The 18,383-nt window shown below is 55.5% G+C and overlaps 1 protein-coding gene across 1 annotated transcript; it reads right to left on the reverse strand.

Moving 5' to 3' along the window:
* Positions 1 to 87: 87 nt before the first annotated feature.
* FPGS (folylpolyglutamate synthase) lies at positions 88 to 9,048 on the reverse strand. Its single transcript, XM_004593545.2, has 15 exons — positions 8,880 to 9,048; positions 7,439 to 7,567; positions 7,303 to 7,356; positions 7,162 to 7,226; positions 5,468 to 5,582; positions 5,280 to 5,357; positions 5,103 to 5,164; positions 4,912 to 5,014; positions 4,616 to 4,693; positions 4,384 to 4,531; positions 4,057 to 4,146; positions 3,516 to 3,666; positions 3,299 to 3,374; positions 2,512 to 2,578; positions 88 to 841 (listed from the first exon to the last, which is right to left on the reverse strand). Exons 1-15 carry the CDS (start codon positions 9,015 to 9,017, stop codon positions 471 to 473), a joined length of 1,725 nt encoding a protein of 574 aa, XP_004593602.2. The 5' UTR covers positions 9,018 to 9,048; the 3' UTR covers positions 88 to 470.
* Between the last annotated feature and the right edge of the window lie 9,335 nt (positions 9,049 to 18,383).

The following is an 18,383-nucleotide window of genomic DNA, read 5'->3' on the forward strand; positions in this document are numbered from 1 at the left end:
GGCCACCCTGTCCACTTCCTGAACTGGCTACACACCCCCTAGTCCCGGACTGACTGTCGCCTAAGAGAGTCAGACAGAGGTCAGGAGTCAGGGAAAAGTTTTGCCATTTCTTTAAAAAAGTGAAAGGCTTTAATTCACTTGGTCACCAGGGAGGCCCAGACAGAAAAGGCCCTGGCTTTCCCAGAAGGCACTGCAAGGAAGAAATCCACTCCCTGGCAGGCAGCAGAACCTTAGGCCTGGCCAGGCAGCTCCTACAACGAGCTGGGTGGTGGGAGGACAGGCTGGGGTGCCGGGCCTGCCATGTGGGGGTGCTGTCCTTGCTGGGAAGGTGCGGCCAAGGCACAGAGTTCCTCCTGCCCTCAGGAGAGCAAGAATCAAAGGCACCTCCTGGTATCTTGAGTTCACGGAGATGGCAGGCCAGGCGTTGGCTGCCCTTCCTCCTACCCTGACCCACAGCCCCGCAGCCTTGGCTACTGGGACAGGGAGGGGTCCAGCAGCTTCAGCACACCGCCCACAAGATGCAGGCTGCCTGTGACCAGCACGTGGACAGCAGTAGCCTCCCGGAGTACCTTGCTGTTGCTGCTGGCCAGGGAGAAGGGCAGGAGACCTCTCGGGGGGTTGGGGGACTGGAAGACTGGATCCCGGCCTTGGCTGATCCACTGCAAGGCATGTGAGATACAGCTGAAAACCAAGGAGGTGCTGCTGGAAGGGTGGAGCAGGGATCCTGCCTGCCCTGGGCTGTGGGGGCTCCGGACACTGTCATTCAGGCGGCTCCAGTGCTGCTGGTGCTCCAGGCAGCGGTGCAGCACCTGGTCCAGGGTCACCATAAAGTTCTGCTGGTCTGTGGGGTGCAGAGATGGGCAGGTCAGCAAAGGGGGAACTGCATGGGGAAGTGGTGGGTGCACGGGAAGGGGAAGCTGCAGGTGTGCAGCAAGGGGGAGGTGCAGGTGTGCAGGGAGGGGGAGCTGCAGGTGTGCAGGGAGGGGGAGGTACAGGTGTGCAGGGAGGGGGAGCTGCAGGTGTGCAGGGAGGGGGAGCTGCAGGTGTTGTGCACCCCACCCCCTCAACACCAGGTCCTTGGCATACATTGCTCTGCTGGGGCCACACTCTCAGCCAATGCTGGGAGGACACTGAGGTTCAGTCAGCCCAGAAAGGCACAGCCCTGTCTTGTAGCTCCCAACATATCTGTAACATGGACAACTGTGCAGCTGGAGTGCATCACCACATTGGTGTATTTCTGAGGGAGTTGGCTAAAATGCAGATTCTAGAACTTTCCCCAGATAATCCCACCCGGGACCTGAGGAGTTGTATCTTTTGAAAATGTGTTTATTTGAGGGGCCTGTACAATGACTTATCCTCTGCCTGCCAGCACTGCCATTCCATACCGGCACAGGTTCAAGTCCCAGCTGCTGTACTTCCCATTCAGTTCCCTGAGTCAGAGTTAGCAAGCAGCTGAGACAGCAGCCTGGAATGAACCAGGCTCTGACACAGGACACAAGAATCCTGACTGCTGCCTTAGCACTGGCCCAGCGCCTGCTCCAAGTTTATTCTAGACTGATGTGGAGTCATCACACCTGCTAACGGACACACTGGGACGCTACAGTGGGCATCTGTCATTTTTCCAGTACTGTGTCAAACTTTATTTAAAAAACACGAGGGCCCAGTGCAATAGCATAGCGGTTAAAGTCCTCGCCTTGCATGCTGGGATCCCATAGGGGCACCAGTCCTAAACCCAGCTGCCCTGCTTCCCATCCAGCTCCCTGCCTGTGGCCTGGGAATGCAGTTGAGGACGGCCCAGGGCTTTGGGACCTGCACCTGCATGGGAGACCTAGAGGAAGCCCCTGGCTCCTGGCTTCGGATTGGCTCAGCTCCAGCCATTGCAGCTGCTTGGGGAGTGAACCATTGGACAGAAGATTTTCCTCTCTGTCTCTCCTCCTCTCTGTATATCTGCCTTTCCAATAAAAATAAATAAATCTTTAAAAAAAAAAACACAAGACAGTAGAGGGGGAAAAATCTTTTTTTAAACTGATATAATTTACTGATTTTTTTTAACCAAATAAGGGGGTACTTCAATATTTGCAGAAAATGAAATTAAGAAATCTATGTTGGTGCAATTAAATAGAAATCTATGCAGCATTTTTTAAAAATAATGTACATTTTCCACAAACGGAAGACTCCTGGAAAATGCCTGCAACAGAATTTCCCCCACACAACAGCTACCCCTGCCCTGAACAGTATGCCCTGGCATTTTCCACGCTACTTCATTCCTGGCTCAGAACCACTCCATCGGCTTTCAGAACCAGCGGTGGGCTCTAACTACATTTGGAAGAATATCCTTCCCAATAACTTCCTTAGCATTGCAGTTACACGACACATAATCCAAACCGCACCAAACATCCGCTCACAGAGTAAACCGAGGCCTAGCTCCCACGCCTGTGTGGTCCACCCGGGGCCCCCAGCCCCCTTGCCAACCACCCTCACCACCCTGGGACCGCACTTATCCCCTCTCACCTGCGTCGCCTGTGAATGACACCTCTGTCAGGTTGGGGCAGAAGAGAGCATAGTCAAATTGGCAGGGCTAGAGTGACCAAGGGAGAGCTGGGTGTAAGACCCTGTTCCAGCTGAGTGGGAGGAGGCTGCCTAAGTCCTGCCCCTCGGCTCCCAGGCTACCCCCTGCCCTGCCCCTCAGCTCCACGCCCCGCCTCCTCCACTGTGCCCACGCCCACCACACACACACACACGCCCCGCCCCATCCCACCTTTACTGCACAGACCCAGGAGAGGGCACACTTGCGGAAGCCCATCTGCTGGTGAGCAGCCCCCACACTGGGCTGAGCAAAAGGTGCTGCCTGCACAAGGCAGAGAGGTTCCGACCAGCAACAGCCTCAGCCTCCTGGTCTGTGAATGGGACCTAGGATGACCTGGGGATGCCCCGGTTTGCCCCAGGAGAGAAGAGCCTGCATTCACATTGCATCCCAAGGATGCCTTCAATCACATCTAAGAAGCAAACACCCATCCAGGCGTCCCCATTTTATGGACAGACAAGCTGAGGCTTAGGAGACACTTAAGGGCATACAAGGGGGTGGGAGACTGTACCTCCGAACCACCCTTCACCCTCGCTGGAACCTAGACCCTGGGTTTGGTCTAGGCAGGCGGGGCACCAGGGCACTTACCTAGGACAAAGCTTTCCCAAGCCCCAGTGCTTCTCCAAGCTTAATGCTCAGTGTGACAATGGCAGAGGGGGCTCCAAGGCAGCCCCAGGGGTCACACAGTGGCCCTGCCCCCAAGCAGCCCCTCACCTGCAGCAGCTTCAGCAGGGCTGCTGAGTCCCGGTCCCCAGTGGAGTTGAAGAGCAGGACACGTACTTCCAAGCCACTGCACCAGGGGCCAGAGGGTGGTCACCAAGCGGCACCTCCTGCAGCCCCTCTACCCCTCTACTCGGGTGCTCCTTCCCACAACCCACCCGGACCTGCCTCGCCCCCTCCCCCCGCCCTGCCAAGGCCACCCAGAGCTCACACACTCCGTCTCTCCTGCTGTGGCAGCGCCCCAAGGAACCAGCGCACACAGGCCTGTATGCTGCTGGTGGTGTGCGCACCGTCCAGGTACCAGGTGAGAGGCCCACGCCGCAGCACCTGCGTGCGGCCCAGCCATTCCGTGTCCCGAAGCCCTGGTGGAGGAGCAAGGAGATGCTTCGGCAGTCAGGAAGCCCTCCTGGACCCCCATCCACCAAGTCCCCCCTCTCCAGGAAGGCCACGCTCCTGGCACACAGTGGGCACACTTGCTGCCTACTGTGTATACAGCACCTCCCTCCCACACCCCGAGACACTCGTGTCCTGCTGATGGAGGGGACAGTAGTGACATCCTGAGCCAGCTCCGAGTCCTGTCACCACCTCAGTGGGCACAAGGCTCAGGAAGACTCGAAGCAGGGAGGAGGAATGCTGTTCACAGCCCATCACCAGAGCCAATTCCACTTGGAACTGCCAAACAGGAAGGCAGACAAACACCCGTGGGCAGAAGGACCCACGGCGGCCCTGGCCAGGCAGAAGGCCCCACTCACCGTGCCGCATGCGCTCCGTGGGCTGGAACACGGGCGCCAGGGGCAGCTGCCACAGGACGCCGGGCTGGGAAGACTTCAGCTCGCCACTGTCTGTGGGGACCCGGCAAGCGAGTGAACCAGTATTCTCCAGGAAGCCACGCCCTGGGCTCCGCCCCACATGGCTCCACCCCACATGGGTTCCACCTCCTCAGGGCTCTGCCTCTCAGGCTCCGCCCCTCTTGGCTTCATCCATGCATGGATCCGCCCACCCCAATGGCCCCGCCCCTCGTGGCCCCGCCCCCACAGGGCTCCACCTGGCATGGCTCCATCCCCAGCCCGCCCACTCACCTAGGTGCTCCTGCCGCCGCAGCCAGCAGTGCGCTAACTGCAAGGCCAGGGCAGCATTGGCCCGCTGGTGCTCGCCCTCCAGGCCCAGGCTCAGCGGCGGCCCACCCTCCTCCAGGACTTCCAGTGGTGGGCACAGGTAGAGGGGACACTGTGGGGAGTCAGGCGGCAGCTGGTGGCAGCTCCACCCCCCAACACACACCCTCAAGACTCCCTCCTAGGCTGACTGACTTACCGAGATCTGCTGTGCTCGGTCTCTGAGCACCGCCAGGGGCCCCTCAGGCTGGAGAGATGTGAAAGCTGGGACACCACACTGTGGGGAGCCAGTGGGGACTGAGATGGGGCCGCCTAGCACCCCCCACCCTCCCCATGCTCCCTATGCCACCGTGTATGCCTGTCACACCCACTCAGCATCCTGTCTCTTAGGTCGCCATGGAGACACCTAAGCTAGGAAGGGGACTGCACCTGCTCCAGGTAGCCAGCAGGGCCAGGACTCAAGTGCACCTCCCCGTCCCCAGCCTGTAAGGTCACCTTAAAGATGCCCCCCTTCTGCCATGCAATCTTCTCCATCGTGTCCCCAAGGAGATTGGTGTGGTCCATGCCAAGAGAGGAGACACCGCACACCACGGGCTTCCTGTGGAAGATGACCAGTGTCGTGTCCCTCCCTGCAGGCGGTCGGGTGGGGGCCCGCTCCCCGGCTGCCACCCCATGGCCACCTTCACCTGACAATGTTGGTACAGTCATAGGCCCCACCAATGCCTACTTCCATCACCGCCAAGTCCACCTGCAGGAGATCAGGGGGTGTGGCAGGGCATACAGATACAGGGGGGCAGGCACATAGGAGCAGAGTGCCCACACCTGCCTGCCTCGGATGCAGGCTTCGGGAGGCGGGCACGCACCTGTTCTTGGAGAAACACGTGGAAGGCCATGAGTGTGAGGAAGCGGAAGTAGGCAGGCATGGAGTTGTAGTTGTCATCCTGCAGCATGGGGATACATCAGGCCCTGCTCTGGGGAGAGGGGGTCCTGGGACGTACAGCCCCGTTCTGTCACCCCTCTCCCCCAGCCTGCACCCCCCTACTTGGGGCACCTTGGTCTCCTCCAGCCGGTGGTAGAGGCGCCAGAAGTGCTTGGTGAAGAGCTCGCGGCTGATGGGCTGCCCATTGATGCGGATCCGCTCACGTACCTGTACCAGGTGAGGAGAGCTGCAGGGAGAGCTCAAGTCAGGCCTCCCCGCCAAGCCCTCGGATCTCTCAGCACAGCCTCCTTGCCCTGGCTCTCCCTGTGAGGCCCCGCCCATCAACACAGCCTCCCAACCCAGGCCCAGGGCTGTTCCCAGTCCCTCTGAACTTGCCATGTTCCTCACCCTTTCCTGTCCGTTTCCAGGCCTCTTGCACCTACCCTTGCCCCCTCTTCTCTCCTGGCTCACCTGACCTAGTGAGAAGATCTCAAACAAGACACCCTGCCAGAGGCTGGTCTAGCACCATCTATGTGCTCCAAGCTGACGCCCTCTTAATGTCCGACTGCCACAGTGCCTGTCTGTCCGTCAGCCCTCCTGTTCTAGGCCCTGGCTGTCACCATTGTTCACACTGCATCTGCAGGATCACACGGTCAGGGCTTTGCTCATCACCTTACACAGTCACGCACCCCAGCAACACGCCACCTGAGAGCAGGCTGCCTGCAGGCCAGCGGGCCCCTGAGATGCATGCCCAGGGATGCCGCTGCCACCTCACTTCACTACTTGCGTTCTAGGAGGGTCACAGATGCCAACATCATCTAACAACACATTTCCCTGAAAGTGTCCCCATTGTCAAGTGACACAAGACTGGGGGATGTGGCCCCAGGTCCCTGCCCTGCTGCCTGGAGGGACTGGCTTATGCCTGGAGGGCACGGCTTTACCCTAACCTTCCCCATGACCTGAGGCACAGACTTGAGGCCTACATGTGGAGTGTGACCTCCAACATAGCTAGGTCACGGGAAGTATACCTAAACATAACCTCTGACATCACTGGAAGATCTAGAGAGACAGACATGTCATATAGCCAATTACAGCGTCTTTGGTGGGTGTGGGGTCTGCAGGAAGGCTCCCTCCTGCCCACCCCTTCCTTATCCTTTAATACTTGTAACCTGTGCGTAATAAAGCAGACATTCCTCACCAGCTTGTCTCCGTGGTTCTTGCGGCCAAAGGCCACCATTTGCCTCACCCTCGGTGACCTCGGGGCCTGCTGGCAGGTCTAAATCCCGAGAGGGGGAAGCCTCCATGGCTCCCTCAAAGACTGCAAAAGCAGTGTAGGGAGAAGATAATGAGCGGTGGTGACCTCCCTTGCTGGATTCTGACACTGACAGGGCAACCCTGGTGGGGCCAGAGACAGCCAGAGGCCAGCAAACCAAATCCCCAGGACTCATTCCACTGGCTTACCAAGAGGGGGCGCTGTCTCCAAGGCAAAGCCACAACCAACTGGGGCAGGCTCCCCTGCGCCCTTCCAAGCCAAAGCCTGCTCCTGACAGCAGACACAGCGCACTGAGAGAAAACCCTTTTGTGACTTTACAACATGTGTTTGCCCTTAGCAGTATCCAGGACGGCTCTGGCTGTGTCTGTGGCTCCTAGTCAGGCCACAGCGAGCCCACCCATTGCATTTTCCCTTATGACCATGAAACTGCCATAAATCCCGGAAACCAAGATGGTAGGTGCTATGTGAAGGACGTATGGCCCAGACAGCCAGACACACCGACAGCTGCCCCAGGGGCTGGCTGGTTCCACCACATGCCCTTCCAGCTCTGTACCTAAAAAATCCTGTCTTCAACCCATAGTTTCGAAGGATGCGTTCAGTGAAGGCGCAGGTGGAGCCCTATGGAGAAAAGGCACAGTGGGTGTGGGCCCCACCACCAACCATACCACCCCTACCCCAGTGTCCAGCCTCTCACCTTCCCCTTGGTCCCCGTGACGTGAATAATGTTGAGGCGGTCCAGGTCCTCCAACTGGGACAGACAGGATCCTCACTTTAGTCACTCAGGCCAGGATGGCGGGGGAGGGTGGTCACATACCCCCTCCCTCCCTTACCTGTAGGCCACTCCGTGTCAGGTAGAGTTCCATGGCTTCCAGCTGGGCCTGGGGGTCACCCCGCTGGCGTTTTACCTGCTCCAGGTAGCTGGCATTGGTCTGCAGGGTATTGAGCATGCGCACGGCATCCTGGCAACCACGGTTTCCAAGCCACAGGTTAGGATTCCCCACGGGTCCAAGGGACAGGGGCACCCAGCCCAGCAGCAATGGCCAAGCCAGGGCACCATGGGCCTAGGGTACCAGCCTATGAGTTAAGCAACAGCTCAAAGTGACTGAAGTGGCAGCTTTCCAGCTGGGGCAAAACTGGATGCCCAGGGGCAATTTGCCCCACCCAGGGAGTGCCAGGCCGGAAACATGGCATGACTAACGGATCAAGTCTGGCTTGCCAGCCTTCAGGACTCGCAGGGCCTCTATCTGCCTCCCTCCCTCCGGAGAAGGCACTGCAGGGCTGGAGGGGCGGGCAGGCCCACACAAGGCTGAGGTCTCTCAGAATTCCCCACATTATGACCCAAAGAGATGGACAGGAGATGTGTCTGGGGCATGGCCTCAGGAGGGCCCACAGAGGTGTGGGGCGTGCAGGTGCCAACTGCTTCCCCTTAGGGCTGCTGGGAGACCCCACTCCATCAAGGTGGGGTCCAGCATCAGCCAGCACCTATATAGATTTGTTTTCCAGCTTCTAGGACCTTCCATTGCCCCCCACCAACTCTGACACTTGACCACCAACAACAACCTTTCTTTAAAAACAGACTCTCCAAAGCACTTTTGTTTTGTTTTTCCTTTTTTCTCTGAAAAGGAGATGGAGTAGGCTCTTCCACTTGCTGTTTCACACAAGGACCTACAACAGCTCAGCCTGGGCCAGACTGAAGTGAGGAGCCAGAACTCCATCCGAGGGCCCCATGTGGATGGCAGGAACCCAACTCGCACCACTACCACTGCCCTCCCAGGGATGTGTACTGGCAGGAAGCGGGACTTAACGAGCCCTTCTGAGACAGGACTGGAACCCAAGCCCTTGGGAACAGACGACCCAAGTGGCCCTCACCCAGGCATCACACACCTGCTGAATCCTGGAAACTGCCCCTCGTGAGCTACACTTGTGGGTCTCTGGAGCCCCAACTGTTGGGTCCCTGACCTCCCCGCCTCCCCTGCTGATCCGGACTTTGGGGCCACAGGACCGAACAGAGAGACCAGGTCCCTAGCACCAGGGTCCCTGCCCACTCTACCGTGGCACGCTAAGCCTCAAGGTCCCCAGGTCCGGTGACCAGAGCTCAACTTCCTGGCCCAAGTCCCCATCCCGCTGTCGACTCCAGGCAGGAGGTTCCAGCCTCCCCAAGTCCCCGCTGCGCCTCGCTCAGCCCCGCAAGCCAGGGGAGCCCGCATGTAGTGTGGCCCAGGTTCGGCCCCATATGTCACATCACGACCTGCAGGAAGCCCCGGGAGATACCTGATATTCCATGCCGGGCTCCTGCGGAGCCGGCCGCGTGCTCAGTTCCCGCCGCGCGGCTCCTTCTGTCGTTGCACCACGAGCAGAAACCGTTGCCAGAGCCAGGGCGGCGTGCAAGTGTCTCCGCGCCCACGACATAGTCTCGGGACAGGTCACCGCACGCTAGGCCCAGACGGGAGATGCCACTCCCCCCACCGGGACGCGCCCCCTGGTCTGACCAATCAGCGCCGCCCGAGCCGCTCTCTCGCACCAATAAGGACTCAGCTCCTTCTGCGGCGGCCATCTTTGTGAGGGGCAGATTCCCCCTCCGGTAGCGTTGGCAGAGCGTTTCCGCCCATACTTGTGAGGGGAACGCTCCCAAGGGGCCGGTTTTTGTCTGGCGGGAATACGCGTTACCTCACAGCCTGGCCCGCCAAGTCCCCAGAAGAGCCAGTCTCAGCCCCTGCTCTAGGCTGGCAGCGGCTCAGAGCCGAGATAGAATGACAGGGTGGACAGGCATTTTGTCGATGTGGTGGGATCCCGACTCCGAAATATCCCAACGGAACACGGAGACCCCAGGGTCGGGGACAGTACCCTCACGAATATGGTAGCCAAAGCCCAGTCACGTATATAGTCTTGGGCCTCCTAACCGACCCTGAAGAAGCTTCCTGGGAGGGAGGGAGGGAGTGCTGCGAGCGGATAGGGCGAGAAGTTGCCAAGCTAAAGGAAAGGCAGGAAATGCGGACAGGTGCGACCTTGCACCTTGTCTGGGACCCCAGTAGGTTCAAGTTCCTGCTGCTGGGAGCTTCGGACCCAGATGCCACAGGAGAGATGGCCCACGTGCTTGGGTTCCTGCCGCCCACCCTCGGAATGGGAGACCCGATGGAGTTCCTGAGCAGGCATGCTGGGGCTAAGCCAGCAGATGGAAGGTCCTTGTCTCTCTCTCTCTGGCTTTTTTTTTTTTTTTATAAGATTTATTTTTATTGGAAAGACAGATTTATAGAGGAGAGACCGAAAGAGATCTTGTGTCCACTGGCTCACTCCCCAAATTGCCCCAAGGGCTGAAGCTGAGCAAATCTGAAGCCAGGAGGCAGGAGCCTCCTCCAGGTCTCCCATTCAGGTTCAAAGCCATCCTCCACTGCTTTCCCAGGGCACCAGCAGGGAGCTGGATGGGAAGCGGAGCAGCCAGGACTTGAACTGATGCCTATATGGTGTCCTGGCGCTTGCAAGGTGAGGACATAGCCATTGAGCCATCACACTGGGCACAAAGATTTATTTATTTTCACTTGAAGATCAGAGTTATACAGAGAGGAGGAGAGACAGAGAAAACATCTTACATCCCCTAGTTCACTCCCCAAATGGCCACAAAGGTTTGAACTGGTCCAAATCTGGGAGCCAGCAGATTCTTCTGGGTCTCCCACATGGGTGCCTTCCCAGGCCATTAGCAGGGAGTTGGGTCAGAAGTGGAACAGCTGCACCTAGAACTGGTGTTCATAAAGGATGCTGACACCTCAGGCAGAGGATGAGCCCACTGCACCAGCCTTCATGTAAGTAAATCCTTTTAGGACATTGGATGTCTTTAGGGAGGGATCACATGATCCAATTTATTATTTCTGGAGCTCCCTGCTGCCTTGTTGGGGGGGCCAGGGAGGGGTGGGCAGGTCACACACTTGGTCTAAAATCTTCACTACACTGTCCATCTATCCCTGGGCTGGTGTCAGCTGAGGCTGGGGTCAGGGTGGGGGGCCCTCCCAGCCAGCCCCACCTGGGGAAAGCCCCTGGGGTCAAGGCCAGGTCCAGGGGAGCCCGTGGGCTCCCAGCTGCCTCCCAGTTTGCTACCTCAGGGGCAAATATTTGTCAGAGGTTGTTTGTGAAATAAGTGAGTCAACAAGGTGCTGTTTGGGCCCCACGGCTGGATGTGTGCTCACTGGTGGCTAGGATGCTGTCCCCGGGCCGTCCACGTCCTTTGGCCCCTGCTTCCCTCCTCCTCTTAGTGCTGGCGCTTCCTCTGCACATGTCATTTAGTGATTGTGTCCACTGGGTGACAAAACTTTGCACCTTTGTCTGTTGCCAGCTCACTTGCCCTGCCCCACCCCCACGTGCCCACATGGTCTTTAGGTAATCCCTTTGGGAGCCGGGAGCATGGTCCTGTATTTTCTTTTTTTTCTTTCTTTCTTTCTTTCTTTCTTTCTTTCTTTCTTTCTTTCTTTCTTTCTTTCTTTCTTTCAGACTTATTTATTTTTATTGGAAAGACAGATATACAGAAAGGAGGAGAGACAGAGAGAAAGATCTTCCATCTGATGGTTCACTCCCCAAGTGACCGCCACGGCTGGAGCTGAGCCAATCTGAAGCCAGGAGCCAGGAACTTCTTTCTGGGTCTCCCACGCGGGTGCAGGGTCCCAAGGCCTTGGACCATCCTCAACTGCTTTTGCAGGCCACAAGCAGGGAGCTGGATGGGAGAAGCAGGACCACTGGGATTAGAACCGGCAACCATATGGGATCCCTGCGCGTTCAAGGTGAGGACTTTAACCACTAAGCTATTGCGCCAGGCCCTTTCTTTATTTTTCTTATTTTTAAATTTTTTAATTGGAAAGTCAGACTTTTACAGAGAGAAGGAGATACAGAGAGGAAGATCTTCCATTCACTGGTTCACTCCCCAAGTGACTTTAATGGGGGGAGCTGAGCAGGAGCTGGTACAGGGTCCCAAGGGTTTGAGCCGTCCTCCACTGCTTTTCCAGGCCACAAGGGGGAACTGGAAGGGAAGTGCAGCAGCCAGGACAAGATCCCGGCAAATGGAAAGTGAAGACTTTAGCCACTAGGCTATCGCGCCAGTCCTCACACCTACCTCCATATCTACAGGGGCTCAGTGAAGCAGACAACAATACTTTCTGCATTTTTTTGAAAGGTAGAGCAATGGGGGGGGCCAGCCTCTATCCGCTGGTTAACTCCCCCAAGTCGACAAAAGGGCCAGGTACAGGCCAGGTTTGGCCAGGCTGAAACCAGAAGCCAGGAATTCCATCCAGGCCTCCCACGTGGGTGGCGGGGCCCAAGCCCTTGGTCATCCTTTATTGCCTTCCTTGGCACATTAGCAGAAACTTGGATCGGAAGCAGAGCAGCTGACCTTGACCAGCACTTGACCAGGCAGCGGATGTGGGCGATACAACCCTGGTGCCTGTTTTTTTGTATCTTAATTTTCTTACTCAACAGTGAGTTTCTGGGGTTCCTTCTAGATATCTGTTTAGCAAACACAAGGGTACTTAGACAAGTTCATGGAATGTGGAATTAAAAATATATGTATGGGCCCGGCGGCATGGCCTAGCGGCTAAAGTCCTTGCCTTGAACGCCCCGGGATCCCATATGGGCACCGGTTCTAATCCCGGCAGCTCCACTTCCCATCCAGCTCCCTGCTTGTGGCCTGGGAATGCAGTCGAGGACGGCCCAAGGTTTTGGGACCCTGCACCCGCATGGGAGACCCGGAAGAGGTTCCAGGTTCCCAGCTTCAGATCGGCACACCAGCCCGTTGCGGCTCACTTGGGGAGTGAAACAACGGATGGAAGATCTTCCTCTCTGTCTCTCCTCCTCTGTGTATATCCGGCTTTCCAATAATAATAAAATCTTTAAAAAAAAATATGTATGTGGGGGTGAAAAAATCCTGGAAATCCTTGTATCATTTTTGAAAATACACATCACCATGATCTTAAAGAGCCTTGGTTGGGCTTGGTGCGACAGCCTAGTGGCTAAATACTCACCTTGCATGTGCCAGGATCCCAGATAAGCACCAGTTCATGTCCTGGCTGTTCCACTTCCCATGCAGCACCAAACTTGTAGCCTAGGACAGCAGTGGAGGATGGCCCAAGGCCTTAGGACCCTGCACCCGTGTAGGAGACCTGGAGGAAGCTCCAGGCTTCTGGCTTCAGATCAGCTCAGTTCCCATTGTTGTACCCACTTGAGGAGTGAAACAGCAGTTGGAAGATCTTTCTGTCTCTCCTCTCTATAGATCTGCCTTTCCAAATAAATAAATCTTTTTAAAAAAAATCAACAACCCTGGTATTTATAGCTTTTGGAATGTTTTGGAACCCAAATAGACTTGGTTCCACTTTCCATGATTTCTCAAAGGACTCTTGTTCTTAACCAGAGCCTCTCCCGACCCTGACAATGTCAGCACATGGCAGCTGATCTCCACCCCAGTCACTGTCCCCAGGAGTGGAGCCCTGTGCTGGCAGCTGATCTCCACCCCAGTCACTGTCCCCAGGAGTGGAGCCCTGTGCTGGCAGTACCTTTCCCAGCTGAGTGAATGGGCACAAAGGAAAAAGGGTTACACTGCAGTCACCCCGTCCGAATTTGACCATAAGCCCAGAGCCCTCAGCTGGCCTTCTGGGCCCCCCTCTCTCTCCCTGTCTCATTGGGGATGTTGCTGTCCTGTGCACCTGCAGGCGGCCCAGGGCTCACTATGCCTCTGGTGTTTTTGCTGTGGCAACAGCTAAGCACATCTTTCCAGGGATATTTCTTTAAAAAAAAAAAAAATGGGCCCGGCACAATAGTGTAATGGTTAAAGTCCTTGCCTTGAACGCGCCGAGATCCTATATGGGCGCCAGTTCTAATCCTGGCGGCCCCACTTCCCATCCAGCTCCCTGCCTGTGGCCTGGGAAAGTAGTGGAGGATGGCCCAAAGCCTTGGGACCCTGCACCTGCATAGGAGACCTGGAAGAGGCTCCAGAGCGACATAGCTTCAACTATTACGGCCACTTGGGGAGTGAATTAGCAGACGGAAGATCTTCCTTTCTGTCTCTCCTCCTCTCTGTAAATCTGTGTTTCCAATATAAATAAAACAAACATTAAAGTATATATTCCTTAAGTTGAAAGGCAGAGAGAGAAAGAGAGCTTTTCTGATAAGTGGAGAAGTGGGGCTGGTTCAGGCGTGTTTGAATCCTTTCCCCACCCCCATCCCTGTTAGCTACAACTGACATCCCATTTGCATGCTGGTTCGAGTCCTAGCTTTTCCACTTTCACCCAGCTCCCTGCTAACATGCCAGAGAAAGTGATGGAAGATGGCCCAGGTGCTTGGGTCCCTGAACCCATGTAGGCAACCCAGATGAAGTTCTAGGTTTCTAACTTTGACCTGGCCCAGTCTCCAGCCATTGCAGCCATTTGGGGTATGAGCCAGCAGTGTGTGGGGGGTGTACAGGTCCCTCTTTTTTTTCCACAGTCCCATTGTGATCACCACAGATCTGTCTGTAGGAGGTGGTATTGGAGCCCTAGGTCAGTCATCCCAGCATCTGGTCCAGGGCCAGACTGCTTCCCTAACTGGGTTCCTTTCCCATTTCCCAGCAAGGAAACCCACCCAGGCCAGTTGTCCCCTTTGGCTGGTCTTGGACAGGAGAAACTATCTGCTTGGGGGAGGAGGGGAAACTCAGTCCCAGCAAAATGAGACGCAAAGGGTGACCTGGTGCTGGAAGTTGCAGGGAGACAGCCTGGCACAGGCCCACGTGTGCAGGCTGTGGCAGGGGCGCTCGGGACCGCGGGCAGGCCATGGATGTTAATGTTGATTCTTTCACTGTTCCTGTGTCACTCTGATTTAGGTTAAACCCAAGAACATGCTAAGTCAGGAGAAATTATAGCTGTTACGTTTCTGCTTTCTACCAGGGACCCCTAGATGCATTCCCTAGAGAAGTCCTGGCTGCTGTGGCCCTCCCTGCCCCTTCTCAGCTTGAAGTAGCCAGAGCACACCAACCCCTATCCCTGACAGGCAGCCAGAGTCCGTTCTTGGGAAAAAAGGATGTTGAGGAGTTAGATGGGAAGATAGGCAGTTAGGGTGTGCAGTCCCTGGTGAAGTTATTTTATATAGTACTGCTTCCCCCCATTTTCTGCTCTTCCAAGAGCATGTTGCCCCTAGCTACATCTTTCAGGCCTAATTTTATAACACAGAAGGGGGATTTGTAGGACTTTGTGACCCTAGAAGGTCAGCAAGCAAAGGATTACAATTGATTGGATAATATTTGTATGAGAACTGGATGGATGTCATTTGTGTGACTGATTGGATATCCTTTGAGAACCGAATGGATACCTTTTGCATAACTGATTGGATATCACTTGTATAACAGCTGAGTGGACGGCATGTGAATGAGAACACTTGGTGGAATATACGAAACAAAGAGTTCCAAACAAGAGTATAGAAACAGTTGATGGGTTCTGTTGATAAGCTCAATACCTCCTCCCTTATCCTGTATGAACCTCCTTGTCTAAAGTCTGATGGCACTGATAAACTTCGGCTTTGGACCATCAGTCAGAGTCCACGCGTGCACCAAGTCCATCGCTGCTGGACAGTGACACAGGATCTTTAGTTTTTTGTTTTGCTTTGGCGCTGCGTAGTACTCCATAGAGCAGACTGCAGTACCCTCTGTTTCCAATGGGATTTTAGGTTGATTGCAACGTATTGCTGTGACAGAGTGCTTTACTGCCCTTATCATCTCCCATGTGTGTCTGAATCCTACAGATACATTCCAAGGAGAATAAAGGCTGAGTTAACTGGATGGATGCTCTGGCTCTTGGTAACTATTGCCGCATTGCCCTGGGGTTGGGAGCACAGTGTCTCCCTGCCAGCTGGACAGGAGCCAGCACTTTCCCCACATCCTCTTTGGCACAGACGGAGCCAGTGACAAGCCTTGCCAGAAGGGTGGATGGCAAAGTAGATTCTGGAGGTCTCTGTCATTTGTGCTTATTTTATTGAAAAAGAAGCTGACCACTTTTTCTTATGTTTAAAAGGCGTTTGTGCATCATGGCATAACAGGCTAATCCTCAGCCCTGTGGTGCTGGGATCTCATATGGCTGCTAGGTTTGTGTCCAGCAGCTTCATTTCCCATCCAGCTCCCTGCCTGTGCCTGGGAAAGCAGCAGAGGACGGGCCAGGTCCTTGGGCTCTTGCACCCACATGGGAAGCTCCTGGCTTGTGACTGGCCCAGCTCCAGCTGCTGCAATCCTTGGGGTGAGTAAACCAGCAGATGAAAGAGCATTCTCTTTAAAATCCTGCCTTTCAAATCAAAATTTCAATAAGCTGTATTTCCTGTATAGCTCATTCATCGCTTTTGTGGAACTTCCTCCTGTTTGTTTTTAATTTGTAAGCAGAGGGCAGGAGCGAGAGGGACAGAGACTGATCCATCCCGTGTCACTCTCAAATGCCCCCCCACAGCCAGCGCTGGGCCAGGCAGAAGCCAGCAGGCAGGGGCTCCACGTGGGTGGCAGGGTCCCAACTATCTGAGGTGGCACTGGGGTCACACCAACAGGAAACGAGTGAGGAGCAGATTCAGGACTCAGAGCCTGGTGCTGTGACCTGGGAGACGGGCAGCCCACACGGGGTCCTCCCGCTGAGCCAAGCACCCGTGCCATAAATCCACAGACATCTGCAGAAGGAAATGGAGAAAGCCATTGAAGGCATCTGCTCCACACCTGGAGAGCAAACCTTGACCTTGGTGTCACAGGGAAGCAATTAGGTTCTTGCTCTGAAGAGAGAATGCTGGAGGAAAGATGCTGCCTTCTATAATGTCGGTCCCACCCCTGACATTTCAAAAATTTACTTGAGGGCCTAGCGCAGTGGCCTAGAGGCTAAAGTCCTTGCTTTGAATGCACCGGGATCCCATATGGGCGTCAGTTCTAATCCCAGCAGCCCCACTTCCCATCCAGCTCCCTGCTTGTGGCCTGGGAAAGCAGTGGAGGATGGCCCAAAGCCTTGGGACCCTGCACCCACATGGGAGACCTGGAAGAGCTCCTGGCTTGGGACTGGCACAGCACTGGCCATTGTGGTCACTTTGGGAGTGAATCATCAGATGGAAGATCTTCCTGTCTCTCTCCTTTTCTCTCTATATATCTGACTTTGCAATAAAAAAATAAATCTTTCAAAAAATAAAAATTTGGGCCCGGCAGCGTGGTTTAGCGGCTAGAGTCCTCGCCTTGAATGCCCCGGGATCCCACATGGGCGCCGGTTCTAATCCCGGCAGCTCCACTTCCCATCCAGCTCCCTGCTTGTGGCCTGGGAAAGCAGTTGAGGATGACCCAATGCATTGGGACCCTGCACCCGCATGGGAGACCCGGAAGAGGTTCCTGGTTCCCGGCATCGGATCGGCGCACACCGGCCCGTTGTGGCTCACTTGGGGAGTGAATCATCGGACGGAAGATCTTCCTCTCTGTCTCTCCTCCTCTGTGTATATCTGGCTTTGTAATAAAAGATAAATCTTTTGTTTTTTAAAGATTTATTCATTTTTATTACAGCCAGATATATGGCAAACGTGGGAGTCAACCTCATGCTCTTTGCATTTGCTCCTCTCCCTCTAGAACCTTCTGCCCTCAACTTCTGGGCATTCCAGAACTCTGCCCCAACGTTCTGTTTTCACCACTCACCCTGTTGTCCTTTTCCAATTTTAAACCACATGATTGCATTACCATTTCAAGATAAATACTAAATAAATAAATAAAGTGTTGTAAGTCATGATAAAGACTTGAGAGGAAAAACAAAACCAGAAACGCCAACCTGTTAGCAAGGCAGTGTGGACATTGGATCCCATTCTTTTCTGAATCATTCTAATTTGCAATACAGGCCAGAAGTTGCTCCCTACAGATGGGCTCTGATTGGCTGTGGGTGCTGAGACTACAGGTAACCTTGACCCTCCATTGGTAGTTAGGAACATGTCTGGAACAGAGAATGAACCCGGAGGCCTCACAGCGAGGGGCTGGAGCCAACCAGGAGCCCTAGGTACGGCTCCCTAAAAGCCACATGTCTTAGGGTGCCCCATGAGCTGGCTGCAGTCCCACCTGTGGGCAGGGTGCGACCTCCTCTGCTCCACCAGATAGCTGCTCGCTGTGCGGCTAGACTTCTCGGGAAAACGTGGAATGCTTTTTCCCCCAGTTGGAAGTTTACTTCCGGGCCTCCAGAATGTCCTGGGGGCTGTAGGGAGGGGAGTACCAGCTATGCAGCCTCCCGAGTATCCCAGGCTGAATTCCCATTTTACAGGCCAAGAAACCGAGGCCTGAGGGGTCCATCCTCTGACAGACCTCAGAAAGCTCCGGCTCCTCTTTTCTAGCTGTTGAGGACCTTTTTTGCAGTGACAGACAGTGGAGCCAACCTAGCCGTAAGCTCTTTGGTGTGTAACCTCATTTCTGCTCCATCCTCATGCTTGGCTGGCCCTGCCCCACCTCACAGGAGGCGCCTGCACAGGGTCTGCGCCCCCAGGCCACTGCTGGACCTGCGCCCACCTTGGGGACTAGGGTTATCTGATGCACAGCGCTGGCCTTGAGCAACTTCTGACTTGGTGTGGGGGGTGGGCAAGGAGGCTGTGGCGTTCTCATCCCCCAGCCCCTCACTGAGGCCACAGGTCTGCCCAAACCCTGACCTCTGGGCCCACTGCTGCCTCTGCTGCCAGGCAGGAAGTTCTGTCTGTCCCAGTCCTGAAGGTCTCTGAGGCCTGGGAACTGGGTAGTACAGGGGAGCAGTTGCCCTGTCCTGTCCTGTTCTGACAGGAGATGGCCAGCCAGGGCTA

This window comes from Ochotona princeps, chromosome 14 (assembly GCF_030435755.1).
Source record: "Ochotona princeps isolate mOchPri1 chromosome 14, mOchPri1.hap1, whole genome shotgun sequence".
In the NCBI taxonomy this organism is placed as follows: domain Eukaryota; kingdom Metazoa; phylum Chordata; class Mammalia; order Lagomorpha; family Ochotonidae; genus Ochotona; species Ochotona princeps.